Here is a 14,936-nt window from a genome sequence, read left to right as displayed (position 1 = left end):
CTTTCTAGGAATATAAGCATAGATATTAAATTCTCTTTCAACTTCTCTCTCTCTTTGCTGCTGCCTCCTCCCCGGTCATGTTTCACCTTTCTGTACCTCATCCCTCTGCTCCAGTACCCACTAGGACAGCTGCTGGACAAGGAACCCCAGAATTTTGCTCCCCATACAACCAGAAGCTAATGCAACTCTAGTAAAGTTGGGACAACATGAACAAGGTATTCACCTCCAGCAGCATTCTGAACCCTCTATAGCACTCTCCCTGGAAGCCCTACAATAGTATTACTGGACCATCAATTATTAAAATGAGCCTTCTGAAAATCTACTGCAGCCAGGTAACACTGCAATCTGAGATGATAGTGGAATTGGGCAATGCACTTTTTTCTTTCAGTCATCCAAATTTAAGAATCACGGGAAGCTCTGCCATCTCACATACATAGTACATGATGGCAGAAAAAGACCTGCACGGTCCATCCAGTCTGCCCAACAAGATGAACTCATGTGTATACCGTACCTTGATTTGTACCTGTCTTTTTCAGGGCACAGACTGTATAAGTCTGCCCAGCACTATCCCCTCCTCCCAACCACCAGCCCCGCCTCCCACCACCAGATCTGGCACAGACCATATAAGTCTGCCCACCACTATCTTTGCCTCCCAACCACTCTTTCCCCCCCCCACCACCCAATTTCAGCTAAGTTTCTGTGGATCCATTCCTTCTGAACAGGATTCCTGTATGTATATCCCATGCATGTTTGAATTCCGTTACCATTTTCATCTCCACCACCTCCTGCGGGAGGGCATTCCAAGCATCCACCACTCTCTCTGTGAAAAAATACTTCCTGATGTCTTTTTTGAGTCTGCCCCCCTCTTCAATCTCATTTCATGTCCTCTCGTTCTACCGCCTTCCCATCTCCGGAAAAGATTTGCAGCAGATGGCACAAACAGGCATAAAGAAAATCTGAGCAACTTAGAGGGTCTTTACTAAAGCTTAGCTCCAGGGCCCATTTTATTCTTATGGGCCCTGCTGCAGATAACTGGAGCTAAACTTTAGTAAAAGATGCCCCAACTTGACATTTCATCCTTTAGATTGTAAGCTCCTTCGAGCAGGGACTGTCCTTCTTTGTTAAACTGTACAGCGCCGCGTAACCCTAGTCGCGCTCTAGAAATGTTAAGTAGTAATAGTAGTAGTTAATGCTTTATGATAAGGAAAACCAAGATGTAACTGGCTCTAAAGAAAGTGGGAGTAAAGTGTCTTGTGATCCATCAAATGCCAATGATAAAAGAGAAAATTAATAGCCAAGGATCAACATATTTTTATTTAATAGGGAAACATAAATAAAGGAATGTTTGAAACTGGGACATCTTAATTTTTGTAATGCAGATCAGTAATAAAATGGTACAGAGAGCTGTGTATGAAGGACACAAATATAGGTCTGGTTAGTGCAGAATAACTGAAGTTCAGTTCCTATTTAAAGGAAAAAGTAGTTGTGAGACATGAAACACAAATTCAGTCCTATTGAAGACACGTGGTCCTACATTCAAGTGCAGCTGGCCCCAAGGCGGCTTATACTGTACATGTTGGTGACAGAATTCAGGATTTCACAGTAGTACATGCACTGTGAACACATTATTGTCTGTTCTCTGCTGCCAAACACATAATTTGTTTTACAAAATACATGACATTACTTTCTCAAAATGACTCTTGCGGACAAACTACAGAAGAACTTTAGCGGTCTGACTGGTGAACACACAGTGCTGACCCAGCCTCCTGATTACAGGAAAGCAATCATAGTAGTTTGTTCAGTCACAAGGCTCTCTATAAGCATGCCGATGGACTAGAAGTTTGATATGACCTGCTACACGAGTTCTGGAGCAGCAGTGCGAGGATTAGGTCCCAACTCATTTCAAGATATGCCAATGAATGCTCAGCAGACAGTAATGGTTAATTTGGTTTCTATGTAATTAACACATTTTCAGAGTAAATTCTGAAAGCATATATAGACAGTGTTGTGTGGATGTTATTTATACAGTAAGAATTTTTTATAAGTCATCAAAGATAATTGAGCTTAAGGGCTCTCTTTTCCCATGCCTTCATCTGTCAGTAATTAAACAAGGTAGAATTGATTCTGCATAATTATACACAAGTAAAGCAGGTACAAAACATACATGCACCACAGCACACTCACCTTTCCTGCTGTGCCAAGAAAACTTTCCACCTACAGCAATTTGAAAAGAGTACAGAGTGAAAAGGTAAAATATTTTCCCCCAAAATGAGCTTCAATGCTCATAACACTGGACGACTTTCTTTTAGGCTGGCACTTTCCTCTTGCTCCTTTCGGTTTTGAGTTAGAATGAGCCTCATATTGGAGGGTATGGCACTGTAAGCCTGGATTCTTTTCCTATTTAGCCCTTCTTTGCATCAAAGTATTTTAATTTTTATAATGTAAACTGCCTTGTTATATTGCCTGCAATAGAAAACAATTTCAGTACCAGAATTCTACTGGCTCAAGTCATATCACTGTGGTGTAGGGTATCTGACAGACCAAGGTAGGCCTGGGGAGGAAGAGAAGATGAGAGCTACTACAAAAAGGTGGGGGCTTAGGCTGCATGTTAGAAGACTGCCCCTCCAGCCCTGTGACTGGGCATGTCAGTTTGGGAGACAGGGTCAAAGATGGAGAACAAACAAAAACAAGTATATTTATTCTGATGATTTTCTAAAATTTTAGCAGCTGAATCCAGTTAGAAATCTACCCCCTCTGTAAGGAAGGTATTAGCAGATTCGGTTTTCAGCCTACTTTCTGAAGATAATTAGGCATACATCACCATGTCTGTGTTTCTTATCCTCCTCCCCCAGCTTGTCCTATTCCTCTTAGATTTTCAGGATGGATCAGGAGCTTCCCCAGCTTCTTGATGACCACTTTTTTAGGGTGAATGTATCCATGTGAAAGCACAAACATGCATGCGTGCATTTCATAAAATCTGCTAAATTAGCTCAGCATGGAACTTCTGGTCTATTAAAGCAGTTGCTAATCATACCTGATACATAATATTGCAGTCATCCACAACAAGGAAGATACAGCAATCTGTGATGTTACTGCATTGTACATTCATTTTCTATTATTTAGTAAATCAAATCCTTGTCTTCTAGCATAAGGTACTGAAATCATTGTGGCTGCTGAAAGAAAGTTGCTGGTGGTCGGGGAGCATGCAGGAAGGCCACAGGACCTAGGTAACCAGCTATCAGCTTCATGAGCTGTGGCAGCTGTTTAAGACTACTGTGGAGGTGCAGCTGTGTATGGGAACATGTATTGCTCATCGACTTAGGATAGCAGAGAACCAAAGACTGTCTAGGATAAAGGAATCAAATCCTGCATGTGTCAACACTTACAAAATTGGGAAATAGTATTAGCAATGTTATGGAGGACCAGGCAAGCTTCCCTTAACTGGTCATACCCTACTGTAACCTATGTTACAATGTAAGGTCTTTATAATAAAGTGCAACAAGACATTTGGGAAGAAACCAATTTTAACATTTACAATAAAAGCAGGAAAGTACAGATTTATAGTACTGGTGCTTCTTAGCATACCTCTAGGATGCAATGCCCAACAATCCCCTCTGTTTGGCATAGCAGTCTAAACCTTCACACCTGCAGCATTGGAGAGTTCATAGAGGCTTACCGTGGTTTTGTTGCCCTGGCTGGTGAGGCATGTTTCATTTTGGCCACTTGGACAGAGGTCCCTCTTGATTCATATAAAAGCAGGCATAGTACATAGAACCTGCTTCCTGGAACACATGGATCCAAAAAAACTGCTGCTCTGCTGACTCACCTTGAGGTTAACTGAAAATCTGGTATGAATCAGGTGCAAAACAAAAAAGCTACTAGCTTACACATGTGCATTGGTGGACTCCCTCCCCTCCTCCCCCCCCCCCCCAAAGCTAAATGTTCCTTCATGATCTATGTACAGCCTCTGACCTATCCAAAAAATCTGGTGTGGATCAGACTAACAAACAGTGATAGTCATGCACTATGTGGATACCAACCCCCTCCCCCCTTTAAATACCTATCATGAGCCTTAAGAACCCTATGGCAGAAAAATTCTGATGTGGACCAGCTATCAAGCATATTGTACATGCATCTTCATGGACTAAAGAATTTGAACAATCTCTTTTTCCTACTTTTCTTGGCCTTCCCTGACATGCCTTAAAAATGTAGCATTAGCAGGAGACCAAATAGAAAGTTATTTGTAAAGGTGACAGACACAAAGGGTGATTTTATAACCAACCCCCTTCCTTTGGGAAAACAGCCTAAAATCCTATACAGAGAAGCCACATATTATGCTACACTATAGCTTCTGCCCTAAAGAAACATCCAATGTCAATGTATTGTACATTTTTAAATAGCCATCCAGAAAAGAGCAGAGTGGGACAAGTTAAGAGTTGCCTACAATACACAGTGAAGGCTAGGAGATGTACAGAAGCAGTAGGATTAACATTCAATCACACCTCCTCTCCATATCATCTGGAAAATCTGGCCAAAGATTTGTCTCTGTCACCGTTTTCTTAGATCCAGTTTATTAACCAAATACATGATGAACCAAGCATGTAGAAAGAAAATTAAGTGGGTTTAGGGCAGATTATCACCCTGTTCTTTCCTAGGCCATGCTACCAGCTGTTAGATTTTCTGAGCACCATGTCCATTGCCAGCAGTGGATGTGCTTGAAAGTGCAGATTAAAAAAAAGTATTCACATTTATTAGGCAGGTATTCAGCAGTTTTCAATTGTGCCGGAGCTTCATCCAATCAAAGGGAAGATTTTTTCCATTTGTGTTTTTCTGGTATTTGCAAAAAGGTAAACAGTTCTTTTTATAAACAGAGGAATGATCATTGGAAATGATGTCGAAATTTGACTGGACGTGGAAGTATCTCTTGGCTGATTGAACATCACCTCACTGAGGTACTTTAACCATGAAGGTGCCTTTTGCTCTCGCATTGACATGGCAGGTGGCAATCTGCTGTGCCAAGAAATGGCTGAAGGTCTGTGTTATGTGTGTGTAATATAAAAAAGAATGTGCATAGTAGCCAAGGCTGCTGCAGTGTCAGTTAAATTAAAAAAAAAAAACTCAAAAGAGACCACAGCTGGGGTTCAAAGTGAGACAGTTCAACTGAGTACGATTTCTTCATTCTGCATCTTCACATGCTTTGTTCTGCAGCACAATTTTTCACATACTTTTATCAGCTCTGACACTATAAAGACGGATGATGATAATCCAGTCAGAAAAAGGAGATCTGCAAAAGAAGTGTGGCGAGAAATCTTATCACTTTTACCATATGGGCTCTCTTGCTGTTTTTGATGCTAACTAGAAATTAACCCATTTACTGCACATTCAGTACAAAATCCTTCTCTTAGTCTTTAATGCCTTTCACTTAGGACAGCCTTCTTATCTTTCATCCCTTACCATGCCATAGTCCGCCTCTTGTGCCTGTTCCATCAACGACCAGCCTATGCTTCTACCTGATCAGAGACTTATACAACATGAGCCTTTTATTTTCTTGCTCCTGTGGTGTGGAACAATCTCCCTTTGGAGATTCATTGTGAACCTTCTTTACCTAAATTTAAAGCAGCCAATAGGCTTGCCGGAAAATCCAGTGTGGTCCTGTAAATTGCTTTCTGTTTCTCCCTTCTGTCCTCTCCCTTTCTTCCTCCCTGTCCTCCCAAATCTTTCTTTTATGCTAGGTTTGATTGATTAACATGTCTTCCTCTTTGTCCTATCAAAAAGATGTAGTACTTTGTCCATGTTATTTAGTCTGCAAACCGCTGAGTTCTGCTTGTAGCGGTACAGAAAACTTGAAATAAAGAATTTCTTTTCTTCCTTTTTTGATGTGCTTGGTTACCTTACCTAGTACTTCTAGATTTTGAGTGAGGAAGACCTTCTGTAACGGAGGAATGTAGATCACAGCCATCTGTCCCAGAATTGATCCCAGCACAGAACACAAGAACATGGGGTTCCTGCAAAGCCCTATCTCAAATATAGACTTGGTCTGAAAATGCAAGCAAAAGTTTCAGTCAGTTCTCCTGCCCTCTATTTGGCATAAAGTTTCAGCTCTGGATTGTACATTATTCTGTAACTACTATTTCCATGGAACATTACAAAAGTGCTGATACAGAAAACAAAATAACTATTACAAAAGTTTTAAATCAACCTGAGATATAAAGTGTCTCTTGCTTTGTGAGTTTGGCTTTCAAAGTTTTACCATCAAACATGCTTGGCAGGACTCGACATTCACAACAGATACTCCTCTTTCATTAAAAATACAGCCAACTCTGGTAGCAATAATTAAATTACCTACAATATGAGAGTATAAAGAGAAATTTATCTCACCAGAGAACGACAAGACAACGCATTGAACATATCAAAAAACACAAAGCAAGTGAAGGTCATGGTTGTGGTTCTAGGTGTTACTTTGCCATCAGGAATCTGAAAATTCAAATGGAAAACAGATTGTTAAAAGTACATTGGATGAGATCCTGAATGCTCACATCTTAAAACATTCATTAATGTTAAGTATTACCTCTATGAAGCATATGTGATACTGCTTTCTATATACCAAAATCACAGGGATTCTGCCAGCTGTGCCAAAATGTGTGTAACTAATAAAATAGTCACTGCTTAAAATCAGTGAATGTCACAAGCAGAATAATATATCTTTAAAAGCTGAGTTTTAACACTGGACATATGGAGGCAAATAGACTAGATTGTGCTAAAAAGTTCACACAAATCATATCCTCTGTCCCCTTTTTTGCTGACTCAGATCTATCTACATCATGCACAAAAATGTTTTAAGGCCAATCCACATCTATAGCTAGCAAATGAAAGGCAAAGAGGAAGGTAAACAAGATCAAATGTGTTTCTAAGCAGGGTTTCACACCTGTAACAGATGTTTTCCATAGACAGCATACAACTTAACAAAAATATACTTGTGGTTTAAAACAAACTTTCTGAATAAGCAGGCTTTAATTTGCTTACGAAACTGACTATAATTTATCCCAAAAAGCAATGAAGCTTGAACATCCTTTTCCAGAAGAGCTGCTTGATATGTTAAAAAGGCCCAAAACATAATCACAGATGAAAGTATGAGGTCCCAGGGTACAGGAGGCTTCTGTAATTGTAGATTTCACTTCCATGGATATTCACTATATGCGGTTCATGTCACTTAAATGCATCTCCAAAAGACACCATTCAAAGCAGATCAATCCACTTTGCTTCATTATGTACATACAGTGGGGGAAATAAGTATTTGATCCCTTGCTGATTTTGTAAGTTTGCCCACTGACAAAGACATGAGCAGCCCATAATTGAAGGGTAGGTTATTGGTAACAGTGAGAGATAGCACATCACAAATTAAATCCGGAAAATCACATTGTGCAAAGTATATGAATTTATTTGCATTCTGCAGAGGGAAATAAGTATTTGATCCCTCTGGCAAACAAGACCTAATACTTGGTGGCAAAACCCTTGTTGGCAAGCACAGCGGTCAGACGTCTTCTGTAGTTGATGATGAGGTTTGCACACATGTCAGGAGGAATTTTGGTCCACTCCTCTTTGCAGATCATCTCTAAATCATTAAGAGTTCTGGGCTGTCGCTTGGCAACTCGCAGCTTCAGCTCCCTCCATAAGTTTTCAATGGGATTAAGGTCTGGTGACTGGCTAGGCCACTCCATGACCCTAATGTGCTTCTTCCTGAGCCACTCCTTTGTTGCCTTGGCTGTATGTTTTGGGTCATTGTCGTGCTGGAAGACCCAGCCACGACCCATTTTTAAGGCCCTGGCGGAGGGAAGGAGGTTGTCACTCAGAATTGTACGGTACATGGCCCCATCCATTCTCCCATTGATGCGGTGAAGTAGTCCTGTGCCCTTAGCAGAGAAACACCCCCAAAACATAACATTTCCACCTCCATGCTTGACAGTGGGGACGGTGTTCTTTGGGTCATAGGCAGCATTTCTCTTCCTCCAAACACGGCGAGTTGAGTTCATGCCAAAGAGCTCAATTTTTGTCTCATCTGACCACAGCACCTTCTCCCAATCACTCTCGGCATCATCCAGGTGTTCACTGGCAAACTTCAGACGGGCCGTCACATGTGCCTTCCGGAGCAGGGGGACCTTGCGGGCACTGCAGGATTGCAATCCGTTATGTCGTAATGTGTTACCAATGGTTTTCGTGGTGACAGTGGTCCCAGCTGCCTTGAGATCATTGACAAGTTCCCCCCTTGTAGTTGTAGGCTGATTTCTAACCTTCCTCGTGATCAAGGATACCCCACGAGGTGAGATTTTGCGTGGAGCCCCAGATCTTTGTCGATTGACAGTCATTTTGTACTTCTTCCATTTTCTTACTATGGCACCAACAGTTGTCTCCTTCTCGCCCAGCGTCTTACTGATGGTTTTGTAGCCCATTCCAGCCTTGTGCAGGTGTATGATCTTGTCCCTGACATCCTTAGACAGCTCCTTGCTCTTGGCCATTTTGTAGAGGTTAGAGTCTGACTGATTCACTGAGTCTGTGGACAGGTGTCTTTCATACAGGTGACCATTGCCGACAGCTGTCTGTCATGCAGGTAACGAGTTGATTTGGAGCATCTACCTGGTCTGTAGGGGCCAGATCTCTTACTGGTTGGTGGGGGATCAAATACTTATTTCCCTCTGCAGAATGCAAATAAATTCATATACTTTCCACAATGTGATTTTCCGGATTTAATTTGTGATGTGCTATCTCTCACTGTTACCAATAACCTACCCTTCAATTATGGGCTGCTCATGTCTTTGTCAGTGGGCAAACTTACAAAATCAGCAAGGGATCAAATACTTATTTCCCCCACTGTAAGTATTGCCATCCAAAGGTCCATCTAGCCCAGCATCCTGTTTCCAACAGTGGCCAATCCAGGTAACAAATACCCGGCAAGATCCCAAAAATGTACAAAACACTTTATACTGTTTATCCCAGAAATAGTGGATTTTCCCCAAGTCCATTTAATAATGGTCTATGGACTTTTCCTTTAGGAAGCCGTCCAAACCTTTTTTAAACTCCGCTAACCTAACTGCCTTTACCACATTCTCTGGCAACGAATTCCAGAGTTGAATTACACGTTGAGTGAAGAAAATTTTCTCCGATTCGTTTTAAATTTACTACATTGTAGCTTCATCGCATGCCCCCTAATCCTAGTATTTTTGGAAAGCGTGAACAGATGCTTCACATCTACCCGTTCAACTCCACTCATTATTTTATAGACCTCTATCATTTGCTCTGAATTTGCTATGTTATACATCATGGTTTTGCTTCACTTTTTGCATTTCATATCACATTATTGTATGCTCGCTTTATCAAGCTCATTTGCATGAATGTAGTCTTATCATTACTGATTGCATGCTTTGTCAATCCATAAGACATTAGAAGCTACATTTGTTGTTAAGGCTTGATTATATTATGGATTATTGGGTTGCTTTACTTAGTCACAATGCTAGCTTACAATGTGTTAATTGATTGTATTAGCACTACTCCCTTACATCTTGGTTCTGTGAGTAAATGTGCACAAGCTGCCAGGCACTTGTTTACCTGCCATCTAGTAATTAGGGGGGGAGGAATGTAAGGTGAGAGCTTGGTTTAACAACTATATGCTATTATTATGGATAGTGCATGAACTGTGCCCTAATTTTGTTAAGGTCTACAATCCAAAAGAGAGCTGCTTTTTCTAAGAAATTGTTCAAGGACTGCTCAGATCACCCGACTTGGATTGAAACCTGATCCTCTTGTACTATACCAAGAACTCTGTAGTCTGGGCATGGAGGACGGTCACAGCACCCATGTCACTAGACCGTTTGGAGCCTGAGTTCTTGGAATTTCACCTTAATGATGCAAACTGGATGTCCTTGTGGTTTACAGGGTCACAAGTTCCAGAACAATGGGCGGTACCTGTGGACCAGGTGCTATAGCCAGAACTGTACATAACTGGCATATTCAAGGACAGTGTTTGTCTAGTGCTGTCACAGGGTCAGGTGTTAGCACTGGAACTGAGCTAGCAGTCTCTCAGCTCGAGAAACATCAGTGTTCCTGCCAGTGGCGTAGCTACGTGGGGCCTGAGGGGGCCCGGGCCCCCGCAGATTCGCCCCTGGCCCCCTGCCGACGACCCCCCTCCCGCCACCAACCTTCCCCCACCATCGCCGCCAGCCCCGCTACCGCATGATTTACCTTGATTGCTGGCGGGGATGCCCAAACCCCGCCAGCCAAGAGTGTTCTTCAGCGCTGGAGTTAGTAAACTCCGGCGCCTTCATTCAAGAAAGTTCGTCTGAAGGATCAGCTGGTTTTGACGCCTTACGTCCTGCACCGTGCATGTAGCCCCGTGCAGGACGTAAATGCGTCAAAACCAGCTGATCCTTCAGATGAACTTCCTTGAATGAAGGCGCTGGAGTTTACTAACTCCAGCGCTGAAGAACACTCTTGGCTGGCAGGGTTTGGGCAGCCCCGCCAGCAAACAAGGTACTTCATGGGGCGGGCAGCGACGGCGGCCGAGGGTTGGTAGCGGGGGGGGGGGGGGGGGGGGGCGTTTAAGAGTGTCGGCGCAATCGAGCGGGGGAAGGGGGTTGCCGGAGGGGGGGAGGCGGCTTAACAGTGCCCCCCCATCTCAGGCTCTGGCCCCCCCTCCTGGCAAGGTCTGGCTACGCCCCTGGTTCCTGCAAAGACTTCTCTGCATCTTCTTGCCTGCATTCCAGTGAGAGGGACTCATCACAGCAAATAGCAGATGTGGATCTGAAACTGTGGACACCCAGAGACTGCTTCTCTTGTCAGGTTGTAACCAAGCTCTTTATCCTAACAGGGAGATAATCAGAAGGCTTTAATTGGGGCCTAGGTTAAGCGTGCATTTACTCTGCATTATTTTTACTTTTCTTAAGTTACTTAGTCTCTGTTCTGATTCTGTCTTTGTATATAACATTGTCTGTGTCATTATTTAATTGCTTTGGCTTGTAATAAAGTTAATTATAATTTTATAACACTTGGGCCTTGTGTCTTGTGCTTGCTAACTTAACAGGGCTGTGGACTTGGATCTATAAATCAAAGAACATGATTGTGATTTTCCTAAATTCCAGAATGCTAATTAATTCACATTCTTAATTTCACCGCCCTCTAGGAGGCGGTGTAATCTGTTTTGTCTCCACAGGTAGAACCATGAGCCTTCCAAACAAGGAGAACCAGTTCTAATAAATCCTGTGCCCAGCCTTTGTTGGAATTTGTGCAGGGTCACAGTGTGATGGGAAGATAACTATTAATGTGAGACTGGGTGTTTTGAACAAAAGATGACTTGCTTTACATTTTCACTGCTGGTAAGGGGGTCTACTTGATGGATGCTGTTCAGAGCTTCCCAGTCTAGTGACTACTTGTGAGGCTGAGGAAGTAGTTCTGAATATTTAATGAACAGATGTGCCTGTTAAATATTAGATACTGGACTTTAAAAACCAAATTACCAAGCATTTTCCCTGGCTACATTCCAAGATATAGTTAAGGTCAATGATGCCTCTTTGTCTTACAAATACCTGAACTGCTTAGATCATCGCCTCCCTCCCCTCTCCATTTCCTGCAGTAATTCCAAACCTGCATCTTGAATATACAGTAACATAGTAGATGACGGCAGATAACGATCTGTACGGTCAATCCAGTCTGACCAACAAGATAAACTCATTACATGCGATACTTTATATGCATACCTGACCTCGATTTGTCCTTGCCATTTTCAGGACACAGACCATAGAATTCTCCCCAGCACTAGCTTTGCTTCCCAATTACTGATATTGCCACCTAATCTCCACTAAGCTTCTGTGGATTCATTCCTTCTGAACAGGATTCCTTTGTGTTTATCCCATTCTGTTACCGTTTTCATCACCACCACCTCCTGCATGAGGGCATTCCAGGTTTCTACCACCCTCTCTGTGAAATAATACTTCCCGACATTTTTCCTGAGTAAATAAGAGAACTATCTGGATATGTAACCATGAGAGCCGCACTGTGGCCCGGCGTTCGCCACAAACTCTCTCTTCAAAGCTGCACAACTGACTATGGAAGAACAGCAGCCTATTAGAGGAACTCAAGGAATGTTTAAGGTCAATACTTGACCTCCTCAGCTCTGTACTTATAACCATACTTCAAACAGCAAACAAAGGAAATCAACAACTCTATGAGAGCTACACTGTGGCCTCTTGCTGGATATAAACTCTCCCTATTGCAGCACAACTGACTTTGGAAAAATGGAAGCTTAAATGAGGAATCCTACCTAATTACTGCGAGTCATAGCGTAATTTTGAAGTCTGCCACACTAGCACATTCACACATCCCAACCTTACGAGTTCCTGAGACAATATGACCTCTCCTCACCATCAGTAGCGTCTACCTTCAAGGAGAACTCAGTTCTCAAATCTTTAACAGCGCACATTTAAAACTGACAAAGAGTGCTAAACCCTGACTTAAACTAGCTTAAAAAGCTATCACCATGAAGTGGCTCACATGGATTTGCATAGGACTCTTGAGCACGTCGGGCAGCAACCTAATCCTATCCCCGTAATCTATAATCAGTCTAGAAAACCCTGTATTAAGAAACACCCTAATTGTAATGTCAGATACCTGCTAGACAATGCCAATATATACTGTCAGAATACCAGTATGGTTACGGACCAGAACAAAATGGCTAACATTCAATGGCCTAAAAAAACCCCCCACTACCTTTTGCAATTAACCAAACAACTCTCCCTTCTGGAACACAAGTCTCAACACACTCCTGTCCCAGCCATCTATATCAACGCTACATCTGTGGGGAACAAGGCTGTCTTACTCAGGGATCTGCTAGAATCTTTAGATCTGGGCTGTTTATCTCAGAAACATGGCTCACAGAAGTTTATAGTCCAATACTGCCCTACATCTATCCACCCGGTTATGGTATTCTTCATTCTCCAAAACAAGGTAAAAAAGGAGGCGGACTTGCTCTTATCTTTAAGAGTTTTATCAACATGTCTTTAGTTAGTTCTGAGGTTTTCCATGAACTGGAATACATGCTATGCAAATTCTGTGATGATTGAAAAGAGCAAATCAAATTGCCTTACTCCTCATTTACCGTTCTCCGGGAGCTTGGTCCAAGGCAGAACCACTACTTGTAGAGATTACTTCCTCTGCCATGTCACGATTCTCAAGGATTACCTTCCTGGGAGACTTAAACCTACACTTGGAAAACAATGCAGACACCAATGTCCAGAACTTCAAATCATTCCTGAAGGATCACGAACTAACTACATTCTCCGAGGATGCAACTCATGAAAAAGGACATATGTTACACTTCATGACGTCCTATCCTAATAGCTTGATTAGTTCATTCAAATGGAAGCCAGTACCACGGTCTGACCTTTCCAACTGGATTTCACCATTGATACCTATAAGTCAAGCTTAACCAGAGAAGTCATCCAAACATCTCCACCAGAGGTAAAATTAACGAGGCCACTCTCTGGTCGGAGCTAACAGATTCCCTCACAACCACATTTCCTACACATGGTTTGATCAAATCCCGCTGGGACACAAAGCTGAAAGCCACACTAGGCAAAATTGCTCCATCACTAAAAGAGTCAAAACATCCAGAAATTCGCCATGGTTTACAGAGGAGCTATCCATCCTAAAAAACAAAAAAAGGAATGTCGATGCCTTAAAAAGCAATGGTGAAAGAACAAAGATACTACTGATAAATCCAAATGGAAGTCAGTCTTCTGATGCTACAAAAAGAAGGTAGCTGACTCAAAACGCCAATACTATAACAGCCTAATAGGTCAAGATGATCTTAACAAAAATCTTTTCTTCTTAGGTAAAATAATAGCTTCCACTAGTAAGGATGAACATTCACAGAAAACATGTCCCACCGCCCAAGACCTCGCTAATCATTTCGCCAATAAGATCCTCCAAATTAGGTCCGAACTATCTAAGCCTACTCCAACAGAGGAAAATTCCAAACCCATAGTTCAGCCATAAACTCCAGAGATCCTACAACCCAAGGACTCAAAACTGACCAAAACTGGGAATCTTTTCAACCCCTGAGGATGTAAGATCAATATTGTTGAAATGCTCCCAAGCCAACTGCTCCCTGGATCAATGCCCAAAACACCTACTCAACTCCACCACTATGGAAGCAGTAAACTGGTTACTCGATGATCTCAATGAGCTGTTAAAAACGGGCTCTCTTTCTGATATGGGCAAAATTGTTCTCATGACTACTGAAGGGATCTGGGCTAGACATAAAACATTGCCTTCAAACTACCGTCCAGTGGCAAGCATACCCCTTTTTACTAAAGCATTAGAAACTTACATTAGTAAATAACTCTCTTTTTATGTGGAAAATTTTTCTATTTTACACTGGTCACAATTTGGCTTCAGATCGTCACATAGTATGGAAACATTACTGCTAGTTTTAACTATGTCAAACAACACCTTTGCAAAGGCAACCAAGTAATTCTTCTCCAATTCGATATATCGACAGCATTCGATAAAGCCAACCACACCTTGGTACTCGAACGCCTAGATGAGATAGGAACAACAGGGACTGTGTTCAAATGGTTCAGTGAATTCCCTTCAAATTGAAGCTTTTCTGTCAAGCAAAACAACCAACTTCAGGGATCTCCTTCTCCTGTTCAACCTCTGTGTCAATCCCTTGCCTCAATACACCTGGGACTTAATGAACTACTATATATAATCCTTCACGGATGACATCCTGCTTCTCTTACCAGTAACAGCATCAAACAAAGATCCAACTCTGTCTGTAGCAAATGGTATGACTGCTAACACCTGGGCCCTGACCAATAAGCAAACTGAATGTGCAAAAAATCAAGGTCCTGTGCTTCTGAAATCAGGGAGCTGAGGTTCCATCATCG

At 42.2% G+C, this 14,936-nt stretch overlaps 1 protein-coding gene across 1 annotated transcript in view; it reads right to left on the bottom strand.

Moving 5' to 3' along the window:
• Positions 1-4,158: 4,158 nt before the first annotated feature.
• Positions 4,159-14,936, bottom strand: part of ATP2C2 (ATPase secretory pathway Ca2+ transporting 2) — a 211,102-nt gene continuing 200,324 nt past the window's right edge. Inside the window, exons 25-27 of the mRNA XM_030204530.1 lie at positions 6,379-6,474; positions 5,896-6,037; positions 4,159-5,284 (exon numbers count right to left, since the gene is read on the bottom strand). Coding sequence (XP_030060390.1) covers positions 5,157-5,284; positions 5,896-6,037; positions 6,379-6,474 — 366 coding nt within the window. The 3' untranslated portion in view covers positions 4,159-5,156. The remainder of the gene's footprint in view (positions 5,285-5,895; positions 6,038-6,378; positions 6,475-14,936) is intronic.

The sequence above is a fragment of the Microcaecilia unicolor genome, chromosome 5, assembly GCF_901765095.1.
Source record: "Microcaecilia unicolor chromosome 5, aMicUni1.1, whole genome shotgun sequence".
In the NCBI taxonomy this organism is placed as follows: domain Eukaryota; kingdom Metazoa; phylum Chordata; class Amphibia; order Gymnophiona; family Siphonopidae; genus Microcaecilia; species Microcaecilia unicolor.
The sequence above is the reverse complement of the archived record's forward strand: the minus strand, read 5'-3'. Positions and strand labels throughout refer to the sequence as shown.